This window comes from Hevea brasiliensis, chromosome 10, assembly GCF_030052815.1.
Source record: "Hevea brasiliensis isolate MT/VB/25A 57/8 chromosome 10, ASM3005281v1, whole genome shotgun sequence".
Classification (NCBI taxonomy): Eukaryota; Viridiplantae; Streptophyta; class Magnoliopsida; order Malpighiales; family Euphorbiaceae; genus Hevea; species Hevea brasiliensis.
This window is the reverse complement of record NC_079502.1, coordinates 3,923,548-3,938,342: the sequence shown is the minus strand read 5'-3', so window position 1 is coordinate 3,938,342 and position 14,795 is coordinate 3,923,548. Positions and strand designations below refer to the sequence as shown.

General features: G+C 34.6%; 5 protein-coding genes and 1 pseudogene across 6 annotated transcripts; 5 read left to right on the top strand and 1 right to left on the bottom strand.

Annotated features, from left to right (window-relative positions):
• Positions 1 to 404: 404 nt before the first annotated feature.
• Positions 405 to 1,956, top strand: LOC131169689 (uncharacterized; the record flags this gene model as incomplete). Its single annotated transcript, XM_058128954.1, is given in 5 exon segments — positions 405 to 492; positions 572 to 703; positions 899 to 1,010; positions 1,366 to 1,508; positions 1,641 to 1,956. Coding segments are annotated over 5 exon segments (520 nt in total), but the record flags the coding sequence as incomplete, so codon positions are not given.
• Positions 1,957 to 3,490: 1,534 nt separating this feature from the next.
• LOC110647755 (plant intracellular Ras-group-related LRR protein 3) lies at positions 3,491 to 6,383 on the top strand. Its single transcript, XM_021801722.2, has 3 exons — positions 3,491 to 4,410; positions 5,159 to 5,325; positions 5,457 to 6,383. The coding sequence occupies exons 1-3, from the start codon at positions 3,838 to 3,840 to the stop codon at positions 6,103 to 6,105; spliced, it is 1,389 nt and encodes a 462-aa protein (XP_021657414.2). The 5' UTR covers positions 3,491 to 3,837; the 3' UTR covers positions 6,106 to 6,383.
• Positions 6,384 to 6,851: 468 nt separating this feature from the next.
• LOC131169690 (RING-H2 finger protein ATL39-like) lies at positions 6,852 to 7,473 on the bottom strand. Its single transcript, XM_058128955.1, has one exon. The coding sequence runs from the start codon at positions 7,446 to 7,448 to the stop codon at positions 6,975 to 6,977; it is 474 nt and encodes a 157-aa protein (XP_057984938.1). The 5' UTR covers positions 7,449 to 7,473; the 3' UTR covers positions 6,852 to 6,974.
• A 1,494-nt stretch (positions 7,474 to 8,967) lies between these two features.
• LOC110647758 (non-functional NADPH-dependent codeinone reductase 2-like) lies at positions 8,968 to 10,816 on the top strand (annotated as a pseudogene).
• Positions 10,817 to 11,289: 473 nt separating this feature from the next.
• Positions 11,290 to 13,425, top strand: LOC110647757 (non-functional NADPH-dependent codeinone reductase 2). 2 transcript variants are annotated; one of them, XM_021801725.2, is made up of 4 exons: positions 11,290 to 11,747; positions 12,052 to 12,295; positions 12,396 to 12,575; positions 12,682 to 12,817. In XM_021801725.2, the coding sequence occupies exons 1-4, from the start codon at positions 11,422 to 11,424 to the stop codon at positions 12,685 to 12,687; spliced, it is 756 nt and encodes a 251-aa protein (XP_021657417.2). In that variant the 5' UTR covers positions 11,290 to 11,421; the 3' UTR covers positions 12,688 to 12,817. The 2 variants fall into 2 exon arrangements, with proteins under 2 accessions (XP_021657417.2, XP_021657416.2); XM_021801724.2 differs by having other exon boundaries at positions 11,298 to 11,747; positions 12,704 to 13,425.
• LOC131169595 (deoxymugineic acid synthase 1-like) lies at positions 13,182 to 13,526 on the top strand. Its single transcript, XM_058128779.1, has one exon. It carries the CDS (start codon positions 13,182 to 13,184, stop codon positions 13,524 to 13,526), a length of 345 nt encoding a protein of 114 aa, XP_057984762.1.
• Positions 13,527 to 14,795: the final 1,269 nt, after the last annotated feature.

Sequence of the window (14,795 nt, the reverse complement as noted above, 5' to 3'; positions counted from 1 at the left end):
CTTCTCTTCATTTTAATAATGAGTGGTGCTTAAGCTTGAGGTCTCAATTATTAAACAAGCACAAGGTTCTCATTAATGTTTGCATGCCTAGCTTTATAGATTTAATATATGAAGTGTATATTTGAACTTGAATCATAAAATATAGCACTCAGAGAGTGAATATTGTCTGGTTTTGCTCAACCAATCATAATAAGAATATTAAAGGCAGATTAAAATTTGATTTGAAGTATGAGCTGGTTGTGTTTTGAGTTATGAAACAAAGAAAGTTGAGCTTAGTTCAGGCTCTGCATTAGGTATATTCAGCTGTGCTTTTGCACATAAATACTTGGCTTCACTAGGTTGGATTGCTACTCAATGTGTTCCTACCCATTTATACTGTGACTATCATATTGGCTTTTCTACAGGGAAAAGATAATGACAACGCCAAGAAAACTGGCAAAAAGGGAGGCTCGAAGAGAGGAAAAGGCAGAAAAAGCCGCCTTGTTGGATAAGGTTATACTTCCACTCCATAGATTTTCATTCATACGGTTTTGTTTGAGTGGCTATACTCAGTTAATTCTTTTGCCTGCAGAGCATCGAAAAAGAATTGCTAGAACGCCTTAAGAAAGGAGTTTATGGTGACATATACAATTATCCTGCCGATAAATACAATCAACTACTAGATATGGATGAACTGCAGGTTGCGGGTGAAGAAGAGGAAGAGGTAGTTCTTTAAGAAATTATGATTCTCTATTTGATGTTAAATGTCTATTGTATTACATTATGAGCAGCTGTAGAAGTAAAAGATTGAAAGACACTAAAGCTTTCAATTCTTAGCCTTTAGTGTGTGTGTGTGTGTGTGTGTGTGTGTGTGTGTATTATTGTTGAAGTTTCTTGTGTTTATAAATGGAATAAGCAGGAACCTGAGGTCGAATATGTTGAGGGCTATGATGACCTTGAAGAGGAAGATGATATAGAAGATTTTGGTGACCTTGGAATCAATGGCTCCCTTGCATTTGATGATGATAATGGTAAATATGTCATTGAATGTTTTCTATGGAGTATTTTCTCATGAATAATATGCATGATTCTGGAAAAAAGAAATTTAAATCCTATCTACTATTGCATTTTCTCTATTCTTTTGTAAGCATCCTGCTTGTTTCTAGTTATGTAACTTGTTTGTCTGATGTTTATTCTTTTGAGAAATATTGAAATTAAAACATGAGGCCTGTGGCCTTTTGACATTACCAATTCATACCTATAGCAAAAAAAAATTCTTGCATTTAACCACATGATAACGGTTGCCTTGCCTTTTGTCAATCGATGCCTTTCATGAAAATGAGCCTATATACTCATGGATTGATGTCTCGATGGTTATTGATACAGTTGGATTGGATGACGATGATGCTGAGGGGACAGAAAAAGTTGATCACAAGAGAGGGAGAAAAGAATCTGATCTGGCTTCAAGAAAGCTTGAGAAAGATGAATCTGGTGCTAAATTGAAGAAAAAAGGAAGGGTACTTGTAGAGGTGAGGGCTTGCATTAACAAAAGTTTGTTATGGCATTTTCCCATTATGCATGATGTACTCCCCTCCTTTAAACGCTAATATCTTGAATTTGTCTTGAATTATTTTTTATTTATTATTTTTTTTTTCCGTCAGGTTGAGCATGAAGATGCTTCTGAAAGACACAAAGCAGTCCATTGATTGCTAAAGGATGGTTTTATGAAACAAATACCTGTATTCATCAGGTTGAGTGTAGATTATCATGAAAAGTGTACTTGGCAGAGAGGAAGTTGCTCGAAGCCATGCGAAATTTTGAATACCTATAGACGTGTATGACTCATCCAACACTCTCTTCCTCCTTCGTCTTCTCTCCTCCTTTTTCTTTCTTGGAAGATGTTATGTTGAATCAGTTCTGATAAAATTGTTTGTGGACTTTTCATTTATAACTGAGGTTATTTGTTTTTATTTTTCACACCCTTTGCATGGTGAATTAGGGCTGATATCAGTAATATTTCAAATGTATAAACCACTAATTTGGTATTGATTTGGTGTTTATTGACGTTGAGGGGAAGAACAACCATTAAAGTGGATGTTTTAGCAACTTAAAGTCACCTTATTAGTAGTGGATTGAAGGACATCGAATGAAAAATGTTCTTCGCTAGGGGAGTTGTGCATAGGCCTTAATATTGCTGTCATTTAAGCTGTATTGAAATTTGTATTATTAGACAAATTATCTAACTACATTGAAATTACTAATGAGCTAAATATCCCACTTTAGTTTGTGTTTATATCTCAATTACTACGCATGTGTAATCTATTGACCCTTCAAACAAATCAAGCATTGTAATGTATACAAAACTAAAGTTTTATATAAAATAGGGTAATTTATTATTTAATTTATGTGTGGATTCAATTCAATTGATTTTTTTTTTAATCCTCATTTACATTGAAATGGAAGAATTTAAATTTTTTCTAATTTAAAAAAATTATATATTTTAAAAGAAATAAAAATTAAATTTTAAATTTTTTTATAAATGATTTATTTTAAATAAAAAAAACTATTTAATTATTTAGTTTTGCTTGTAGCTCTCTCCCTCTCTCCTAAATAGTTGCAAATTTGATAAATGAAATTGTAAAAGTTTGAGGGATCAAAATGGAAATAATTGCAATTTCCAAGAATTTAGTAATAATTAATCTTAAATATAGACTATCAAAAGATAAGTGTGCGATTTAAACAAAATTGATGGATTAAAATTTTTATTTTTCAAAATATAGGGATTGAAGAGTTTTTTTTTTTTTTTTTTTTTTTTTAATAGAGACTAAAGAGTTATTTTAGCATAATGTTTTTTATTAGACTCGAAATTGAAGTTTCATGGAGCCAGAGACAACTCAAGTATTAATAATAATAAAACATAGATTAATTTTAATTATTAATAAAAGTTTAAACTATATAATGAGAAATTAGAGTTTTAGGATAAAATGCAAAGGAAAAGAGAATCATCCTTTAAACTTATTAATTATCATGCTGTTTAATTTATTATTGAATATAATATTTATTCATAAAATTTTATTATAAATCATGAAAAATCAATCTTCATAATTTTACTCATATATTTAAAGGATTTATAAATTATTAATACACATATGAAATACATATATAATTTGATATATATTTGCAAAATTATTTTTTAAAAATTGAGAACATAAAGGAAATGTTAATAAAAATTATATTTATAATATTTTAGATATAATATATATATTAAATTTAAAAATATATAATTTAAATGGATGGAATTTGAGATATTTAATAATTTTAAATTAATTAATGATAATTAAATTAAATTTAAAAAGAAAAATTAATTTATTTACATATTAAAATTTTAAAAACTGACTTTTTTTTCACACTGCAAATAAATAAATTAACAAATAATTCTTGAAAATTAACTTTGTAATTTACCATTTCATTTATTTAGTTCAGTGTGGAAGTGGGTTTTGGACCTTACGGCCGAAGAAGACAAACCTTAGTCCTTAGCCCCAACTAGACGCTTCCATGGTAATCAAACTAATCCCCATGGAGTCAGCAGCCATCTCAGCCCGATAAACGTCATAGAAAATGACAGGCAACCTGCCAGAAGCTGATTTGTTCTCCCACAATTGGCAGTATCGGGCTTCATTTTTCTTTGTTCAACTAGAAATTCACCATTGTTAAAGTTTTGTTGTTTCTCTCTTCAATCTAAAAACGCGTTGTCTTTTTGCAGCCCATTGTTTCTATTTCTCTGGTTTCTTTCGATCCTTCATCTTTTTGTACTATCTATAGGCAGAAAGGGGCATTTCATTTCATTTCTTGGAAGAAATGGATCTAACCCAGAAGGAATTTCCACTCCTCTCCTTTCTCCTGTTCCATCTTGATCCCAATTCTCACCCACCGCTTCCACAAGAACTTGAACAAAGTTTGAGAACCCAATTTCCCCATCTGAACAACCCAAAAGTTCTCTCCTCGCTGACCCAAGCCATCCCCACCTCTTTCTTCCAGACCCAATTCCTCCTCAAAGCGTTGGGTCCCCGACCTGACCCGGATGCTGTGTCCACGGCACGAATCAAGATGACCCAGGTCCAAGAATCGGGTGAGGTGGACAAGGAGGTGGAGATATACAAGGCGGTGGTGAGAATGGAGGAGATGCACGAGGAGTATGCGAGGCAGTTGAGGGAAGCTGAGGATAGGCTTGTTGGGATTTATAGGAATGCTGTGGGGGAATTTGAGAATGATGAAGTGAATGGGGAGGTTGTTGCGATACTGAAAGCAGCAGAGAGTGGTAGTGTTGTGGAAAACGTGGATCTTTCTGGGCGGCAATTGAGGCTATTTCCTGAGGCTTTTGGTAGGCTTCATGGGTTGCTTCTGCTCAATCTCTCTCACAATCAGCTAGAGGTATGTATATTAATTAGAAATCCTCTTTACGGCTATTACAGTTTTTAGCTTAATGCCTCTAATGTTTGTATCCACAAAAATAACAATACTAATCGTGTAGTGCCAGAGAGACCAATAGCTTTGTTTAGCGTTTCTAGCTATGCACTTGTTCCTGTGATCCAATACATTTATCTGAGTTTAGGTAAGTAGTTACTAACAGAGAGATATAGGAAGTATTCTTGTAGGTCTCATCTACACCTTAAAAAGTCCAGAGTTCGAATCTGGCCACCTATTTATTAGTTGAATATTTCAGTACAAGGGAAAGTGGAAAGTGGGCAAGCACTTGTTCAGGCTTATAGAACTATTGTAGCCCTCATCTGCAAGCTTAAGCTTTTAGGTGAAAGGTTCCTTGCCAGTTACTAGACAGTAGCGTCGTAATTCATGCCTTGACTTAATGAACTCTTCAGCTTGGAACCTGATACGTCTTTTTGCTATAGAAAATGGTATCCTTCCTGATCTGTGTATGTAAAATTTTTGTGCTTTTCAATTGTGATATGTTTGCTGGACTTGGGCATTTCTAATCATATCTCGTTTGTCATTGCACTCAATAAGTCAAGGGGTACATGCGGTCATTTGTTGTCTTAAATAGCTAAGAGCATATTAAAGATTCATGGGAACCTCCTTGTGGTTGATTCAGTTGTTGGTAAAATTCCTAATTGGGGCATAGTTTTGCAGTGTTTTTGTTGATTTCCTTGGTTTGTGGCAACAGGTCATTCCTGATTCAATCGCGGGACTTGTGAAACTTGAGGAGCTTGATGTTTCTTCCAACCTTCTTGTCTCACTGCCTGACTCTATTGGATTGTTGCGAAATCTTAAGGTCCTAAATGTGTCAGGAAACAAGTTGACTGCTCTCCCTGAAAGTGTTGCTCTTTGCAGGTGATGGTTTTTTTTCTGTTCTCTTTCCTATGTTATCGGCACAATTTCTGTTATTGATAGATGTTTCTTTTCCTTTTGTTTATACTCTTTTAACTTGTTTTGTTTCTAAAATTTATTGAACTATGTTGTAGTTCTTTGGTGGACTTAGATGCTAGTTTTAACAACTTGATGTCTTTACCAACAAATATTGGGTATGGGCTGGTGAATCTTGAAAGGCTTTCAATCCAGCTGAATAAGATCCGTTTTCTTCCACCATCTATTTGTGAAATGAAGTCTTTGAGATACTTGGATGTTCATTTCAATGAGCTTTGTGGCCTGCCACTTGCAATTGGGAGATTAACAAATCTTGAGGTCCTGAACTTAAGCAGCAATTTCAGTGACTTGACTGAACTTCCTGAAACAATTGGTGATCTAACTAACCTGACAGAGCTCAATCTGAGCAACAACCAAATTCGAGCTCTTCCCCATACATTTGGTAGGCTTGAAAATCTGAACAAGCTCAACTTGGATGAAAATCCACTCATAATTCCTCCGAAGGAGATAGTGCACAAGGGCGTTCAAGCTATCAGGGAGTTCATGCAAAAGGGGTGGCTCAATATGTTAGCAGAGGAACAACAGAGGAGAATGCAGGAGTCAAATCAGCAACAAGCTCAAACTGGATGGCTGGCATGGGGCACTTCCATGTTGAATAACTTTGTGTCTGGGGTTTCTGAAACTGTTTCAGGATATATAGGAGGGACAAAAGCTCCACGGGATCCATATCTGGACCAGCAGTTATGAATTTTATTCAGCTTCTGGTTTGTTTCTGTAAATTCTCAGTGCATGCGGTCTGGCAGTATGTAAAGCTGGTGAAATTTGCCTTTAGTCTCTGTTATGCTGGTGCATCTCCATGAACTTTGTTCGAAGTTTGTGTATTCTAGACTATAAGTATCAGCTTATGTGATAGAACACACATTTAAATACAACTTTAGGTACCCAAAAGGTTTCATGCCAAGCCAATGAATGGTGATACATAATGGTTAATAATCTTTCCAATCTATGATACTGAATTACTTCCATCTTCTCTGAGGGGAGTCAGAAAGTGGCTCTGGGTAAAGATGAATCAGAGCTGGTTTAACCTATTACCAAAGTGTGTTTGATATTTTCTTTCATTAAACACTTAAAAACGTTGTTCAGTTCAGTGGATGTGAAGGATTGCATGCAGAAGTTTCAAGTGCTGAAATATGCTGAATCAGCTAGCCATGATAGGGCATTGGTGGTAAAGGCATTCAGCTCAGGCTTAGAATTTGGCACTTGTATATATACAATTTTATCAGTTATTATTAGAATTTAATTAAACAAATTTTACAAAATTAAATACATATATATATAGAATTTCAAGTGAATTATATTTATGGCTTTGCAAACATATATATCAGGTGTGACTTTCTAAATGAATTCATACATATTAAATTGTATGAAATTAATTTATTCTAAAGAAATAATAATAATAATAATAATATTTTGTAACACTAGGTCAACTTTGAGCGGCTTCTTCCCAAAAAAATAACAAAACCTAAAACAAGAACACTTTGAATGACTTCATCTAAACAGAGTCAAAACTGCAAAACCTTTGGAAAAAATCCTATACAGAAGCTAGGTAGCTACAGCTACAAGAACAAAACGGCACGGCAAAGTGGGCAGCTATTATTCCTAGAAAGCCAAAGATCAATGCAAGTTTTATGGAAAATGTGAATGCAAGAAGGAAGAAGTTTCCGACACTTGTCTCCTTCTTTCAGTTCATCCAAACATATGGCACACACATTCCTTTCTATGGTTTTCCCATAAGCGAAGGTTGGGAATGCTTTTTCCAACTCCTCTACCGTCAGCCATGGTTTGGTGGGTGCAGCTGCCTCTATATCTTCCTCTGCGTCTGACAAACTTGGATGATCATCGCCATCCCATATTATTATTCCGCTTTCAATATCGAGAACTCGAGCATGAAGGTTCCTGAACCAGAAATACAAGTGCAGAAAGATGAGAAATAAAAAGGATATTGCAAACACTGCAGTTGGAATCATCCATTGTTGAGCGCTGCCTTGCGCGCGCGGTTCTGAGCAGGTGTAAAGTAGAAGCATCGTCATTGGTTTTCTGAGAGTAGGAGAGATAACCAATTGGCTTCATATATATATATATATATATAGGATTTGTGTGAATATTAGTGCCCACCTCAATTGGGATTTGCAATGAGAAGACAATTAGGAAAGGGATTATGATTTTAATTATTATTTCCTTTTTTTAAGTAAAGTTATAAACCTGATGGAATTAGGACTTTTATTTTTAATAGAATTTTCAATAATTCTTGGGGTCACTCAGAATTAATAAAATTTAACTAGTAATTATTTCTCAAATTACAAGAAATTTGAGACTTTCTTGAACGAGTCTTGAGGCACTAAGAGCTCCCTCCATTGAGCTCTGAATTGCAATCACCATAGTGCTGCTGTCTCACATCACTAATGATCAATTTTAACGAGAGATTAATAAATCTCTAAACACTCTCATCTTGCATGCAGGTTTTTAAGGATGGGTTCTATTTCCATAATCTATCTTAATATGATTTAATCTCAGTGATACGTAATCTATCTTAATATGATTTAATCTCAATGACACTTGTGACATTAAAATTTAGAAATTAAATAATATAATTTATAAAATATGTATTAAATTATTAATTTTGTTATAATATATGAATTAAACAATAATTTTTTCTAAAATGAATGATCTCAAGTTAAATCTTAGTATATGCCTGTTTGACATTACGTTTGAGAACTTATTTAGATTGGAGGAAAAGAGGGAGGAAGGAAAATAAATTATGAAAAATATTTATGATGTGACATTTTTCCCTATTTAAAAAATAGAGGAAAAATGAGGATTGAAAGGAAAATATCAAATATTTTCGTTTGAGCTTGTTCTCTCCACTTTGGAGAGAAAACAAAGGGGTAAAACAACCTTTTTAACTTATAAAATTACATAATAATCCTTTTACTTTTATATTTATTTATGTCTTTTAATTATTTGCATTTTTTTTTAATATTTTTAACATAACAATAAAATAGTGGAGTAATATTTTATGAACCTTTTTCATAATTATATATTTAATATAGTGTTTATTCACATAAAAAAATAATTTATAAGATAAGAATAAAATAGTAATTTTAATTATTTTACTTTCACTCTTTTACAAGAGAAAATAAATTTATTTTCTCCCTTTCCTAAACATAAAAAAAAAAATAAAGGATGAAAAATAAAAAAAATTTTCCTCCCTTTATTTTTCTTTCCCTCCTATAATTTATCTAAACATAGCATAAAGGTTTGAAATTAATTTTTTGAATAAAAAGTATTATTTTAAATATTAAAAATATAATTTTAAAAAATTATTTTATTATTTTAATATTTTTATAATTAAAATTAATTAAATTAAATTTTAAATTATTTTTTAATACTTTTTAAATAATATATTTAAAAAATAATTCCCTTAATAACCATTCAACAACGATGCTAAACAATGCATATTTATGAATTCTCTTCAGATATTTATGTCAGTCAACACATTATAAGAGTTCGTGGTGGCTCTTCTTATCTCTATTGTACCTGTTAAACCAAATGGAGACTCAGGTGATCAAGATCCCTCAAGTGAAACTCATACCGTCCTCCTGAAATCTGGACATGCCAGTGATCGCTTTGGGCACAGCCGCCGACCCATTTATTGAATCCGCCATGAGAGCGGCGATCCTTGATGCCATCAGCCAGGGATACAGGCAATTTGACACTGCCGCCATGTATGGCTCAGAGCAGGTTCTTGGGGAAGCCATTGCCGAAGCTGTTGAACTTGGCCTCCTTGCTTCTCGGGAGCAACTCTTCATCACTTCTAAGCTCTGGTGCAGCGATGCACATGGTTATCGTGTTGTTCTTGCTCTAAAGAATTCTCTCAGGTAATTAAGCATTCATCTCTCAGACAAAAAAAAAAATCATATGAAGAAAATTAATATTTTATGTATATTTTTTAGTAAATAAATAAGAACTGGTTTTGTTTGCTGTAGCTGTAGGCATCTTTACAGAGAATCAATTATCAATTGCTACTTTTTTGGACAAAGTTTGTTGTACCCAGTTGGATTAATCATATGTAGAATATAAATTTATAAAAAAAAAATTCAAATTTTTTTATTCTTTCTGGACATATTTTGGTTGAGACGTCTAGCACTGTTTTCTTTTATGGTTGTCTTTATCAGTTGTTGATTTTTAAGTGCCTCATCCATAACTTGAGGAGGTAGTAGTAGTAGAACAATTGAAAAGACCTTATACCACACTTACCCAGTGAGATTTTGTGTTCGAGTTCATTTGAAGTTAAATAAAAAAAAATGAAAAAACGTTTCCTTAATTCAATCAGCTATGAGTACTTGATTGCTATTGTGTGCAGGAATCTTCAATTGGAGTAGCTAGATCTCTATCTCATTCACTGGCCCATCAGTTCTAAGCCAGGAAGGTATGAATATCCAACACCTAAAGAGGAGCTTCAACCAATGGACTACAAGGCTGTGTGGGCAGCCATGGAAGATTGCCAGAGGCTTGGCCTCACAAAGTCCATTGGAGTCAGCAACTTCTCTTGTAAGAAGCTTGAGACTATATTTTCCTTTGCCACAAATTCCTCCTTCAGTAAATCAAGTAAGTCTGCCATTTTATGATTAATCATGCACATTTAATCTGTTGATGTCATAGATTTTTTGGCAGTAGATGATACTTTGGAGATGGTATATATACGTATATATTATATTTAGGTGGAGATGAGCCCAGTATGGCAACAGAAGAAGCTTATAGAATTTTGCAAGACCCACAATGTCATAGTGACTGCTTTCTCTCCTTTGGGAGCAAAAGGTGCCAACTGGGGCAGCAATCTGGTTATGGACAATGAAGTGCTGAAAGAGATTGCCAAGGAGCATGGAAAGACTGTTGCACAGGTTCTATTAATTGCATATTTTCAATTGGTCTTTTCTTTGTGCTTTTGTACTTAGATATAGATAGTATTGGATGACTAATTAATTCTTGATATATATTTTCCCTCAGTGATCATCTTTAAGTTTGCATTGCAGGTGTCTCTGGGATGGATAATTGAGCAAGGGGCAACTCTTGCGGTAAAGAGCTATAAAAAGGAGAGGCTAAAAGAGAATATGGAGATATTTGATGGAGAATATGGACTTTGTCTCTCCTGATGGGCCATTTAAGTCCATTGAAGGGCTGTGGGATGGGGAGCTTTAATGTTAAACATATGAAATAAATACAAGTGAATAAGTGCATTATGTCATGCAATTCATGGAGTTTTTCTCCAGAAAATGATATAGTTATGTATTTGTATTCTACGCTTGTAATGTTGTTTATCCTGTTGTAATTCTATATGCTTTTCGTGGATGTTTTGATTTGGTGTTATGTTGATTATAAAATGACTCCTCTATTTCCATCTTCTCGAGTAACAAATCAGCTTTCCCTTTTCTCTTGGTTAGTTGGGTGATGAGAGCAGTTGGGTTGTGCAACCTGCATATGCCCCTGATGGAGAATGAATTAACCAACGGGATTCGTATGGCAATGGAGAATGAAGTACTTAAAAGAGAAAGCAGTGATTCATGGGAATGGGAATGTCTTTTCATGGGTATCAAGTATAAAATCAGTTAATGCCCCTGATGGAGCAAAATGAAGGAGGATAATGACAATTTCAATCAATGCTTAAAACCAATGAGTTTAAGCTCAACATAACGTGAATCACGAATTTGAGTTTAGAGCTGATGAGTTTTTGGCTTAATTATATTAGAGTTGTCCTCAACAATGTGAAATTTCAAATTTATATTTAAATAAAAAAAAAAAAAAGAAGACTTGGAGAGCTATGAGATTGGTTGATTTTAATGGTAAATTTATGATTCTATGCACAGCATGTCCAGAGGAATATATGCAAATACTTCAAAAAGGAGGACTTGCATGCAAAATGTCTCATCCTTGCCAAAAGAAAGGAAGCGTAGACAGTAGACTGCGGCTGCCAACACCAATCTTGCAAGATTCTCTCTTCAAGACATGGACAACGCACCAGAAACACCGAAAATGACACTGGCTTCCTGCTACGGCCACCGGGAAATGCCGGTAATAGGCATGGGGACAGCGGCGGACCCCTTCGATGAAGCCACGATGAAGACGGCGGTCCTGGAGGCGATAAAGATTGGCTACAGGCACTTCGACACTTCTCCACTGTACAGGTCAGAAAAAGCTGTGGGAGAAGCCATAGCTGAAGCGCTTAGACTTGCCCTTATTGGTTCTCGAGACGAGCTCTTCATCACTTCTAAGCTTTGGTGCTGCGATGCTCACAGCGATCTTGTCATGCCTGCTCTAAAGAATTCCCTCAGGCAAGAAAGAGATCCTACCATTTTTTTTTCTGTCTATTACTGTACATTACCACATAAGCAACTTGAGCACTATAAATTTTGCTGCATAACTCACCAGATTTGGTAACCTTTTGATCTTAATCGATATTTGCTGATTAAAAAATGGATTGAGTCATTGATAGGCTTGCGAGTTGTGAGGAATCAACCCATTTAAAATTGAATTGGTTTTGGCTCACAGCAAAATAAACCCATAATTTCAGCTTTTATTTGCCTATTCTTGTCCTGATAACTAGTCTAGATTATGTACAGAACTAATTGTGCACAGGACTCTTCAACTGGAGTATCTAGACCTTTATTTGATCCACTGGCCCATCAGTTTCAAGCCTGGAAGATTGATGTTCCCAGTGCCTAAGGACGAGCTTCTGCCAATGGACTTCAAGTCTGTGTGGGCAGCCATGGAAGAGTGCCAACAGCTTGGCCTCACAAAGGCCATTGGAGTCAGCAACTTTTCTTGCAAGAAGCTTGAACACTTACTTGCCTTCGCTACTATCCCTCCTGCAGTAAATCAAGTACTTTTTTTTTTTTTCATTTTCATTTCTCTTAAATTATGTGTCAATTTGCTATGTTATGCAGTATTGAAAACCCAGAAATGGATGGTGAGTTCTGTAGGTGGAGATGAGCCCTCTCTGGCAACAGAAGAAGCTCAGAGAATTCTGCAAGGCTAATGACATCGTAGTGACTGCTTACTCTCCTCTAGGAGCAAAGGGGACTCGCTGGGGCAGCAGTTTAGTCATGGACAATGAAGTACTAAATGAGATTGCAAAGACTCGTGGCAAGACTGTTGCTCAGGTATCTATTTTGGGGGCTGTCAAACAAAAGCTAAAAGAACACCCATTTGAACACAAAAAATGCATTATATATGTTGGTGATCTATATGAATTATAAACAATTTTAGTGTTGATTATGCATGTGGGCAGGTTTGTCTGCGATGGGCGTATGAGCAAGGAACAAGTTTTGCAGTCAAGAGCTATAGGAAAGAAAGACTGAAGGAGAATATGAACATCTTTGATTGGGCACTATTGAAGGATGATCATGACAAGATTAATCAAATCCCACAACAAAGATTACAACCTAAAGAAGAACTAGTTTCAGCTAATGGACCATACAAGTCCCTTGAAGAGCTATGGGATGGGGAGATTTAACCTCATATTAAATAAATTGTAAATTGAACTCCAGAGCTTTATCTTGATAAATGATGTGAACTTGTATCGTACACTTGCTCCTTTGGCTTTGTACTTAAGCGCAAGAGCATGAGGGCATGTTGTGTAAATTGAAGCAAGAAAACCCAGAAGGTTCCTCTCATCTCTTCACAGCAACCTTTGTGCATGCAAATTGTTGATGTGTGTGTGTTATGCAGTACTGAAAACTCAGAGATGATGAATTATTCAGGTGGAGATGAGCCCTGTCAGTCAACAAAGGAAACTCAGAGAACTCCACAAGGCCAAAGGTATGGTTGTAACAGCTTATTCTCCCCTGGGAGCAAAAGGGGGTCGATGGGGCACTAATTTTGCAATGGACACTGTAGTGCTAAGTGAAATTGCAGAGGCTTGGGGAAAGACCATTGCTCAGGTTTCTCTTACATTAAGCCTGTGTAGTTTCTTTCTGTTACATTATTCATTGAAGAGGGATTGTGACATCATTGATTGTGTTAACCATGAGCATAACTCTAAGAATGTTAAAAAAGTGATCAGAAAATCTACAGGAAGATTCAGAAAATCTATAGAGGGTGATGGAGAATGAAGAGGTAATTTGGCAAACGGAGTAATATGGCCTGTTTGATTAAGGGTAAGTTACAGGAAAAAATATTTTTTCTTTATTTTTTAAAAAATAAATTACTTAACTAAATAATTTATTTTCTGAAAAATAAAATTCCGTACATTTGACCTTATTTTAAAGAAATGTTTCTTTGGGCCTATTTGGCACCGCGGGTGTGCTGTGATGGACTCATGCTTGTAGCCAAAATGGGCATTGAATAAAGAAGCAAGCTCTCAGTTGCTTGAGGCCTTTCCTCACACGACACCTCGGCTCTTCTACACGGAAGCCCAACTGCACAAATCCTTGCCAAATGGGCTCTTGAAATAAGATGATCCTTGTTTGATCGATGCTAACAATTAATAAACTAATTAATTAATCTGAAGATCTAGGATGAAATGAAAAATTATATTATTATAAGAAATAAAATATCAAAGTTTAAATATTTTATTTTTTAACTAATAAATTTTAATTTAATAGTACTAAAGTTGATTTTAAATTTTAAATTTTAATTATAATTTTATATAAAAAAAATTGTCTTATGTATTATTATAACACTTAATTTAATGACCAATCTAATTTATTGATTTTTTTTTTATAAACACTTAATATTATTATAAGAAAAAATTTTTCTTTCTTTTTTTTTGTTTGGAAGATAAAGGCTAGCCATAGCAATACAAAGAAGGCCGACTCATAGGCCAGCCAAGAGAACTAAAGAGGTTTAACAAACATAGCCCAAAGAGCTAGCAACCTATTCTATCCAACCAAATACAAGGCTCGAGCTCATAGCTGAAATCCTAGGCAGCAGAGAACAGAGATGTGCCGCTCGCTAATTGCAGCACCGCCATACACCGAGCTTTTTACCATATGAGTGGAAGGAGAAAAAGAACTAATAAGAAAGGGGTTTATTTGAGAAAAATTATGAATTGGGAGTGAGTAGAAAAAAAAAAAAACGCTAGTCATATTGGCATTAATTAAGCAGGATGCTATTATTAATTGCGTTTAAGAGTTGGGACGACTCTTTTGAACATTGAACACTATTATAATTAGTATCCAATTGCTTGGATGCTATCACAATTAGCAATTCATGCTTGTACGACGTTTTAAAGGTATTTAATTTGATCGAATTTTAATAAGACGAGTTTAAAAAACATATAATAGGTTCAGGCTTAAAAAATGATACTTGTTATGGGATTCAAGTTGAGTTTGAATTCTATATATTGAATATCTGTTAGTCGAATCTATTTATATAAATAC

Coding starts and splice junctions, on each gene's coding strand:
- LOC110647755 (XM_021801722.2), top strand. CDS start 3,838: ATGGATCTAACCCAGAAGGAATTTCCACTCCTCTCCTTTCTCCTGTTC. Junction 4,411..5,158: donor TCTCTCACAATCAGCTAGAG/GTATGTATATTA, acceptor TTGTGGCAACAG/GTCATTCCTGATTCAATCGC. Junction 5,326..5,456: donor GAAAGTGTTGCTCTTTGCAG/GTGATGGTTTTT, acceptor ACTATGTTGTAG/TTCTTTGGTGGACTTAGATG.
- LOC131169690 (XM_058128955.1), bottom strand. CDS start 7,448: ATGACGATGCTTCTACTTTACACCTGCTCAGAACCGCGCGCGCAAGGC.
- LOC110647757 (XM_021801724.2), top strand. CDS start 11,422: ATGGACAACGCACCAGAAACACCGAAAATGACACTGGCTTCCTGCTAC. Junction 12,296..12,395: donor TCCCTCCTGCAGTAAATCAA/GTACTTTTTTTT, acceptor TGAGTTCTGTAG/GTGGAGATGAGCCCTCTCTG. Junction 12,576..12,703: donor GTGGCAAGACTGTTGCTCAG/GTATCTATTTTG, acceptor GCATGTGGGCAG/GTTTGTCTGCGATGGGCGTA.
- LOC131169595 (XM_058128779.1), top strand. CDS start 13,182: ATGAGCCCTGTCAGTCAACAAAGGAAACTCAGAGAACTCCACAAGGCC.